Below are 10,071 nucleotides of genomic sequence, written 5' to 3' on the forward strand. Positions count from 1 at the left end.
GGAGGGTCAGTGCTGAGGGAGCGCCGCACTGTCGGAGGGTCAGTGCTGAGGGAGCGCCGCACTGTCGGAGGGTCAGTGCTGAGGGAGCGCCGCACTATCGGAGGGTCAGTGCTGAGGGAGCGCCGCACTGTCGGAGGGTCAGTGCTGAAGGAGCACTGCACTGTTGGAGGGTCAATATGGAGGGAACATACACACACACACACACACACACACCCCCCCCCTCCCCCCACAGAGGGGGACACAACTGTTTAAAACATTATTCGTGTGGTCTTGTCTATACACAGAGAAAGAAGTAGTGAGATATAACTCTTGGAGCTGAGGAGATGAAAGGGAATAGGGGAGAAAGTGGGAGCAGGAGACTGAGTTGGATGATCAGCCACAATCCCATTAAATGGTGGACCAGGCTTAAAGGGCTGAATGGTCTACTTCTGCTCCTATTCCCTACGTTTCTACTTCAGCAAAACCTTGTGAAGAGGGCCCACAGGAGCTGCCTTTCCAGCCTTTCAGCCCACCTGGTTGATTTTTTGTTTGTCTGTGAGTGTGTGTTTCTATGTGTGTACGTATGCATGTGTGTTTGTGTCTATATATGTGTGTTTGTGTCTATATATGTGTGTTTGTGTGAATGTGTTTGAGAGTGGTGTACTATTGTGTGAGTGAATGTATGTGTGTGTGAGTGTGTGTGTGAGTATGTGTGTGTATGTGAGTGTGTGTCTGTGTGTGTTAGACTGAGTGAGGGTGTGTGTATGTGTATATGTGCACGTGAGTGTGTGTGTCTCTGAGTGTGTGCCTGTGAATGTATATATGTGAGAGTGTGTGTGTGAGATCCTGTGTGTGTGTGTTTGTGTGAGTGAGTGAGTGTGTATGTGAATGTGTGTGTGTGTATATGTAAGCATATGTGTTTGTGTGTATGTGAGTGTGTGTGTGATACGTGTCTGTACATGTATACATGTATGTGTGTGTGTTTATGTAACTGTGTGATGTGAGTGTGTGTAAGATGTGTGTGTGTGTGTACGCGTGTGTGTGTGCGTGTGTGGTGTATGTGTGATGTGTGTGTGTATGAGTGTGTGTGTCTATGTGAGTGTGTGTGTGTGATGTGAGTGTGTGTGCACGTGAGCGTATGTGTGTGTGCACGCGTGTGTGTGATGTGAGTGTGTGTGTGTGTGCGCGTGTGTGTGTATGCGTGTGACTCTGTGTGTGTGTGTGTGTGTTTGTGTGTATGTATGTGTTTACGTGTTTGCGTTGTGAGTGTGTGTGTGTGTGTGTGCATGTGCAAGTGTTTGCGTGTGTGTATGCGTGTGAGAGTGTGTGTGTGAGTTTGTGTATATGTATGTGTTTATGTGTGTGTGAGTATGAGTGTGTGTGTGTGTGTGTGTGAGGGAGAGAGAGGGCGAAACAAATAGAGACCTGTCTAGGTTTACAGGCATTTCCAAAGGTCTGCCCTCTCACAGTTCTGTGTCAGACACCCATTTTAAAAATCTCAGCCAGTTGCAAAGAAGCTTTCACTTTCCAACCCCTGGATACCCGACGCAAGCTTGTGTCTGAGAAGCATCAAACTCACCTCCTCCAAAGGAACAAAAACAGAAATTGTTGGAAAAGCTCAGCAGGTCTGGCAGCACCTGTGAAGAGAAAACCAGAGTTTAACGTTTCGGGTCTGGTGACGCTTCCTCAGAAGTGTGCGTGTATGTCCTCTTCCTCCCAGACCTGCTGAGCTTTTCCAACGACTTCTGTTTTTGTTCCTGATTTAGAGCATCCACAGTTCTTTCGGTTTTCACCTTCTCCAAAGGCTGTATGGCTCATGGATGAAAAATACTCAGCCCCAGGTCAAACAGCGAAAACCGAGCCTAATGAATCTCAGCAATGAAGCCATGCGCAGGTTCGCACCTCTCAGTTTGCCTTTTGAAATATGCAGCTGTTTACAGGGTGAGCTGTCAGTTTCTGTGCTGTTTGTCTAGCGGGTGATATTGACTACTGTTCTATACTTTCAGCGGTGCCCGGAAATTTTTCCATGCCTTCTGTCCGAGCGGAGCTTGGAAACTCATTCCAATTGCAGTGCAGCGTCAGTTCTGGAGAGGATGTCACCTGGGAGATGAGGAACTACAACAGTTCAACCTGGGAAATCCTTGACTTCCAGAAACCCCTGTACCGTTGGGAGAAAGTGAATGAGAAGGACCTGGGCATTTACCGTTGCCAGAGCACGCTGACGAGACAAATATCTTGCAGCGTTGGACTCCGGCTTTACAGTGAGTGTCCCCATCCTTGAGGAGGCATTGGGTTGAGAGTTGAAGAGGTTGGGGGGTTGGGTATAAGGGGCACAGGGAAGTGGTCTGGGTGGGTGAGTGGGTCTAGACAAATCAACTCCACCCTTTCTGCCACTGTAGCCGGGGTAGGATGGAAGCTGGTTTTCCAGCACCAAGCTTGGGTTGCTGGAGACTACCCATTCGCCCCTCCTTCTGGGCTTGTCAAGTTATCGGAAATGACCAGCAAACCTCCCAAACTCATTTACGCACCCGTTGTCTCCCTCTGTAGTGGGTGGGGGGGGGGGGGGGGGGACTGGAGAGGAAGGTTGGGGCAGGAGCGAGGAACGTGTGGTGGCTTGGTGGGTGGGCAGTGAGTTTGCTCTGGGTCAGGTGTGGGCATGGGCAGGTGTTGGGAGTGGGTGCGTATTGCTGGGTGGGTACTGGATGGGAGAGTCAGTGGTTAAATAACTCCACAGGGGCTGCTATCCCATCATTAGGTCCCCCTTTATTTATACATGTTGAGTCCTTGACACTGACCCAGCTCCCTTAGAGCCAACTCTCAGAACCGCCAACATTCCTGTTTATATCTGTCAGCCAAGGATCCCTGATTGGACCAGGTTAACAGCCAGGGCTCCCTGATTGGGCCAGGTTAACAGCCAGGGCTCCCTGATTGGACCTAGGGTAACTGCCAGGGCACCCTGATTGGGCCAGATTAACATCCAGGGCTCCCTGATTGTGCCAAGGGTAACAGCCAGGGCTCCCTGATTGGACCAAGGGTAACAGCCAGGGCTCCCTGATTGGACCAAGGGTAACATCCAGAGCTCCTTGATTGGACCAGGGGTAACATCCAGGGCTCCCTGATTGGGCCAGGTTGACAGTCCCAATCAGGGAACTCATACTCGACGAGGTCCACCTGACTGACTTCAATACAATCACTACAGATGGGTGTTGGGTGTGTATTGGGTGAGGGTGTGGTGTGGGTATTGGAGAAAGATGTGGTGGGGCTGTGGAGTGTTGTTTGGGTGGGTATTTGGGTGACTAGAGTGGTTCAAATGGCAGTTCCCAATTGCCACTGAGGATGGGGACCAGTGCATCACATTTCACACACTCCTGTAGCTTCCCAATCTCTCTCCTATCCAGAATCACGCCACAAGTTCTTCAATATCAGGGAATCGCAGAAGAACGTCATCCTCATGGTGGAAGGCATACTCCTCCTCAGTCTGGTTGTCATCCCAGGGACAATTCTGCTTCGAGAGGTGAGACCATAAGATGTAGGAACAGAATTAGGCCATCTAGCCCATTAAGTCATTCAATCCTGGGTGATCTATTTCTTAACCCCCATTCTCCTGCTTTCTCCCTGTAACCCTTGATCCCTTTACTAATCAAGAACCTATTTATCTCTGTCTTAAAAACACTCAATGACTTGACCTCCATAGCCCTCTATGGCGATGAGTTCCACAGATTCACCCCCCTCTGAATGAAGAAATTCCTCCTCATCTCAGTTCTGAAGGGTCGTCCTTTCACTCTGAGACTGTGCCCTTTGGTCCTGGTTTCTCTTACTAGTGAAAACGTTTTCTCCACATTGGCTCTATCCAGGCCTGTCAGCATTCTGTAAGTTTCAATGAGATTCCCCCCTCATCCTTCTAAACTCCGAGTAGAGACCCAGAGTCCTCAAACGTTCCTCATATGACAAGCCCTTGACCCCGGGGTCATTCTCGTGAAGCTCCTCTGCACCCCTTCCAAGGCCAGAAAATCCTTCCTTAAAGATGGGGTCCACAACAGCTCACAATATTCCAAGTGCAGTCTGATCAGAGCCTTACATGGCCTCAGCAGTACATTTCTGCTGTTGTATTCTAATCCTCTCGAAATAAAAGCTAACATTGCACCGGCCTTCCTAACTGTCAACTGAACCTGCATGTTAATCCCAAGAGAATCTTGAATTCCCAAGTCCTTTTGTGTTTCAGATTTCCAAAGCCTTTCCCCATTTAGAAAATAGACTATGCCTGTATTCTTCATAGCAGAGTGCATAACCTCACAATTTTCCCACATCACATTCCATCTGCCACTTAGAACATAGAAAATAGAACAGTACAGCACAGTACAGGCCCTTCAGCCCACAATGTTGTTCTGAACTTTTACCCTAAACCTAAGGTCTATCTAACCTCCACCCCTACCTTATATTAGCATCCATATGCCTATCTAATAGCCGCTTAAATACCCCAAATGAAGCCAACTCCACTACCCTCTCCGGCAATGCATTCCATACCTCGACCACTCTCTGAGTAAAGAACGTACCTCTGACGTCTCCCCTATATCTACCTCCACTCACTTTAAAACTATGTCCCCTCATAATAGCTACCTCCACCCTAGGAAAGGGGTGCCTACTCTCCTAACCTGTTCAAGTCCTTCTACAGACTCCCCGCTTCCTTGACACTATCTGTCCCTCCACCTATCTTTCAGTCATCTGCAAATCCAGCAACAATGCCCTCATTTCCTTCATCTGGATCGTGAATGTGTAATGTGAATAGTTGTGATCCCAACACTGAGCTCTTTATTGATGTTTTTCATTTCAGTCGTCACTAGAGGGTGAGAAATGGTAGAGTATGGGGTGGTATGCTCCTCCTGTGAGACATGGGGAATCAGGGACTGTTCGAACATCCTTGCCAATTACATCTTGTTATGAAATAGATCGAACCCCCTCAAATATATCGAGGAGATAGCCTAGAACCTAGATTTCTTAAATTTTAATTTAAAGGTATGTGAAAGGTGCTGTGCTCCAGATACAATTCAATTGGGCCACTACCAGGCTTTAAGCAAAACACACTTTATTCTTACAGCACAGTTAAAATACAAACAAAAAAATGGCATAACTTTATCTCTATTTAATAAACTAATATATAATTTAACTACTAATCATCAACTGTTCCAATATAGCAGCATCTCATAAACACACCCCTTGGCAAAGATAAATTCAACAAAACAGATTTTCCTCACATGCTATCTCCTCTCCAGTCCAGGAGAAAGGAAAACTGAAAGAAACAATCTAGCAGCAGAGAGAGAGGACTCAATTTTTTTCTTTTTGCTGCAACAGAGAGAGAGCTGTATCTATCAGCTTCAACAACTAACTTCTAAACCCCAACTGAAAGCCAAACTGAAACCCTGGGCCTGTGTGAGCACTCACTCATGCTTCTTTTGTCTCATTTTAAAAAAAAACTGCTCAGGGAGCTCAAAGTTGTTTACCCACTGCTTCTGAAGCAGACATTCTCGCGCCACTTTGGCAACACCGCTCTACAAGAGAAACGGCACAGAACAACTCTCTCTTAAAGGCACAGAGACATCACAACCTGCTGGTAGGATGTCCACACTGCAGCCCCTGTCAGACCACATGAATTGTTTATAGCAGCAGCTGGACACATTCAGGAACATGCAGGAAGCAGAAGGCATCACAGTTATATATATCGAGATTGATGTGAAAAAGGATCTCCGGGAGGTGAAGAGCCAACAAGCCTTGCTCTTTGCCTCAGAGACCTCCAAGATAATATTCCGTTCCAGTTTCCGCACTGTGGAGCAGGATGAGATGTGCTCGTGTTTCTTCTTCCTGAAGGTACACAAGGAGAGCTCCGTACTCAGCAGCCTGAAGGAAGAAGATGGCTCGGTAACGTCATCTCAGTCTGACATCCTGAGGATCGGCAAATGCTTTTATACCAGATTGTACGACACAAAGCCCACACCCAGAGCGGCCTGTCAGTTGTTCCTGTCCTCTATCACTGAGGTCTGAGATGACAGCGTGCGGGAGAGGCTGGGCCAACTGTTATCTCTGGATGAGCTGACCAAGGCCCTTGAGTCCTTAGAAAAGAATAAAACTCCCGGAAGCGACGGCTTACCGGCCAAATTGTATTCAACTCTGTGGGACCTGATTGGCCAGGACCTGCTGGAGGTGTGTGACAATATGCCTCTGGTAGAGACCATGAGTGAATCCATGAGGAATCATCATCCTCATCTACAAGCGGAAGGGAGAAAGGGAGGAAATCAGAAATTGGTGATCAATTTCACTACTGAATGCGGACTGCAAAATCCTATCTAAGGTCATTGCCCACTGGATCAGGTCTGCTGTGGGATCAATGATTTACCTCAACCACACATGTGCTGTACTGGGCAGGACAATCTCTGAGAACTTCACACTCCACAGGGATATGATCACCTTTATACAGGGCAGGGGGGTGGACACCTGCCTCATCAGTCTGGACCAGGAGAAGGCCTTTGGCAGGATATCGCAGACCTCCATGAAGTCTCAATCAACAGGTGGGAATCAGAAAGTTTCCCGATCAAATCCAGAGTCAGGCAGGGCTGCCCTCTCTCTCCTGCCTCATTTGTGTGTTGTGTGGAGCCCTTTGCTGAGTCCATCAGGAAGGATGTGAGCCTGAGAGGGTTCCAGGCAGCAGAGGCCTGCAGATCAAACCCTCCCTGTACATGGATGATGTCACCATTTTGTGCTCAGATCCGCTGTCAGCGCGCAGACTCATGAGAATCTGCGACCAGTTTGAACTGGCCTCGGGATCCAAGGTGAATTGAGGCAAGAGTGAGGCCGTTTCTTTGGGAACTGGACCGGCCAATCCTTCATCGCCTTCACCATCAGGACAGATTACCTGAGGATGCTGGGAATATGGTTTGGAGGGGCTGGGGCGTGCACAAAATCTTGGGAGGAGTGTATTACCACAGTGAGACAGAAACTGAGCTTTTGGGAGCAATGCTCCCTCTCCATTGTAGGCAAAAACCTGGTCATCAGGTGTGAGGTACTCTCTCCGTTATGGTACATGATGCAGTTCTGGCCCATTACCAGACCCTGTGCGATTGCAATTACCCAAGACATCTTCCCTGGACTAAGGTGGATTGCAGGGACTCCATGTACCAAACTCTGGATAAGGTGGGATGGATTAATGTACCCAACTCTGCCCTCGTCCTAATGACCACCTTTGTTTGTGGTTGCATCAAGCTGTGCATAGACCCTTGGCACGCAAACGCCAAGTGTTATTAACATATTGAGTTCTACCTATCCCCGGTGTTGCGAAGGATGGGACTCACCTCATTGCTGCAGGATGATCCTTTGCTGAGAAATTTGCAAAGAAAAACACCTTTGACCTCAAGGAAGTGGTCAGCATGCAGTATCCTTGAGACCCTGAGGGAAAAGGAGAGAGTGGATCCTGTTGTGTGTTACCCTGAGCAGACTGCTAAAGTCATTTGGCAGAATGCCTCATCACCAGAACTTTCCAACAAGCACCAAGGCATCGCTTGGCTGGTGGTGAGAAGGGCACTCCCTGTCAGATCCTTCGTGCATGCCCGGACTCTCTGCGCCACCGCAAGGTCCCCTCGGAGTGGCTGCGTTCGGGTTCAGTCTGTCAAAGGAAGCCTGGAGAAAGATGCAATGTTTGTACCGAGCAGGTCCGAGAGCCGGGACTCTGCGCTCTGTTGCCTGTTTCCCGGGACGCTCACTGAGACAAAACATCGACTGCGCCCGGAGGGCCATCAACTCGGTGAAAGGGGCTCTCTGGGTCTGCCCGAAACGTGTTGGCCTTCCATAACGAGGAAGTGACCCCGGCTGAGTGTTGCAGACTGGCACATTCCAAGGTCTGGGCCTACATGCTGAGGGACCCACTAAAGCCTGGGCATAGCTGCCCGCCAAGGTGCAGTGGGGGAAGACCACCATCTGAGGTCTTTCTGCCAGAATACAATGAGGGTCCGGAGTCCTGATGAACACAAAACATCAACTTTCCTGCCCCTCTGATGCTGCCTGACCTGCTGTGTTCCTCCAGCTCCACGCTGTACTTACAATGGGGGTCCGTTCACTTATCGGACTCTCCCGGTGCTTCAAATATATGTAAATATAGTCTTGCATGAGTAAAAAGTGCCTCAAGTTTGTTTGCTCTCCATATGTAAAGACGGTGTACAGAATCAAGCTGCTTTGTTTTTTCCCCTGGAGCATAGGAGACAGATGGGTGACCTTATAGAGGTCTATAAAATCATAAGGGGTAGAGATATGGTAGATAGCCGACAGCTTGGTAGGGGAGTCTAAAACTAAATGACATAGGTTTAAGGTGAGAAGGAAAGAGGTACAAAAGTGTCCAGAGGGGCAATTCTTTCACACAGAGGGCGGTAAATGTCTGGAATGGGCTGCCAGAGGAAGTGGTGGAAGCAAGTACAATTTTGTCATTTTAAGAAACATTTGGACTGGGGCATGGATGGGATAGGTAGGGAGGTATATGGACCAAATGCGGGCAAATGGCACTAGATTAATTGTGAAAACTGGGTGGCATGGACAAGTTGGGCCGAAGGGCCTGTTTCCATGCTGTAAGCCTCTATGACTATGTTTATATATAAAGATTTTTATGGATAAAGTATATTTTTGAAGTCAAATAAAAAAGGGAAGCTTCAAAGACAGGAGTTTCAGAGACAGAATCATAGATTCCTATAGTGTTGAAACAGACCATTCGGCCCAACATCCCTCCAAAGAGCATACCACCCAGGCCCACTCCCCTAATTTCCCATGTCTAACCCAAACATCCCTGGGCACTACAGGCAATTTAGCATGGCCAATCCACCTACTCTGTGCATCTTTGGGCTGCGGGAGGAAACCCACACAGACACGGGGAGAATGTGCAAACTCCACACAGACAGTCACCCAAGGGTGGGATCGAACCCAGGTCCCTGGCACCGTGAGGCAACAGTGCTAACCACTGAGCCACCATGCCACCCAATTTGTGGCCATACCCTAAGTTGAGGCAGATAGATCGGTTACACCAGGATCATCAGGCAGTCAGTGCAGAGGACCCCAGTGGCTATCTCCCTCTCAAACAAGTATACTATTTTGGAATTTCTTTTAAATTCATTCAGGGGATGAGGGTGCTGGCTAGGCCAGCGTTTATCGCTTAGAGTTTTTTGTACCAGTGCAACAGAGTGTAAGGAACAAATAAAACGAGCTGCTGGCACAAATTCAAATCAGAAACTGTGATTGATCAGATGGGCCGCTGAGCCAAGGGGTGGCGGATGGAGTTTAATTTAGACAAGTGTGAGGTGCCGCATTTTGGAAAGGCACATCAGGGCCAGACTTATATACTTAATGATAATGTCCTGGGGAGTGTTGCTGAACAAAGAGACCTTGGAGTGCAGGTTCGTAGTTCCTTGAAAGTGGAGTCGCAGGATGATAGGATAATGAAGAAGGTGTTTGCTATACTTGCCTTTATTGGTCAGTGCATTGAGTATAGGAGTTGGGAGGGTCATGTTGCGGCTGTACAGGACATTGATAAGGCCACTACTGGAGTACTACGTGCAATTCAGGCCTCCCTGGTTTAGGAAGGGTTTTGTGAAACTTGAAAGGGTTCAGAAAAGATTTACAAGGATGTTGCCAGGGTTGGAGGGTTTGAGCTACAGGGAGAAGCTGAATAGGCTGGGGCTATTTTCCCTGGAGTGTCGGAGGCTGAGGGGTGACCTGATAGAGGTTTATAAAATTATGAGAGGCATTGATAGGGTAAATGGCCAAGGTAAAAATTGAAAGAACTGCGGGTGCTGTAAACCAGAAATTGCTGGAAAAGCTCAGCAGGTCTGGCAGCATCTGTGGAGAGAAATCAGAGTTAACATTTCAGGTTGAGTGACACTTCCTCAGATGCTGCCAGACCTGCTGAGCTTTTCCAGCAATTTGTGTTTTTGTTTATAAATACCCAAGGTCTTTTCCCTGGGTAGGGGAATCCAAAAAAACTCTGTGTGTATGGAATGAGCTGCTAGAGGAAGTGGTAGAGGTCGGTCCAATTACAACATTTAAAAGGCATCTGGATGGGTATAT

General features: G+C 48.2%; 1 protein-coding gene across 1 annotated transcript; it reads left to right on the top strand.

Moving 5' to 3' along the window:
* Positions 1–1,694: 1,694 nt before the first annotated feature.
* On the top strand, positions 1,695–5,841 carry LOC125481967 (B-cell antigen receptor complex-associated protein alpha chain-like; the record flags this gene model as incomplete). The annotated part of the gene is made up of 4 exons (XM_048593925.1): positions 1,695–1,873; positions 1,986–2,240; positions 3,378–3,493; positions 5,638–5,841. Coding segments are annotated over exons 1-4 (591 nt in total), but the record flags the coding sequence as incomplete, so codon positions are not given.
* Between the last annotated feature and the right edge of the window lie 4,230 nt (positions 5,842–10,071).

The sequence above is a fragment of the Rhincodon typus genome, unplaced genomic scaffold, assembly GCF_021869965.1.
Source record: "Rhincodon typus isolate 14 unplaced genomic scaffold, sRhiTyp1.1 hic_rhity00004608, whole genome shotgun sequence".
In the NCBI taxonomy this organism is placed as follows: Eukaryota; Metazoa; Chordata; class Chondrichthyes; order Orectolobiformes; family Rhincodontidae; genus Rhincodon; species Rhincodon typus.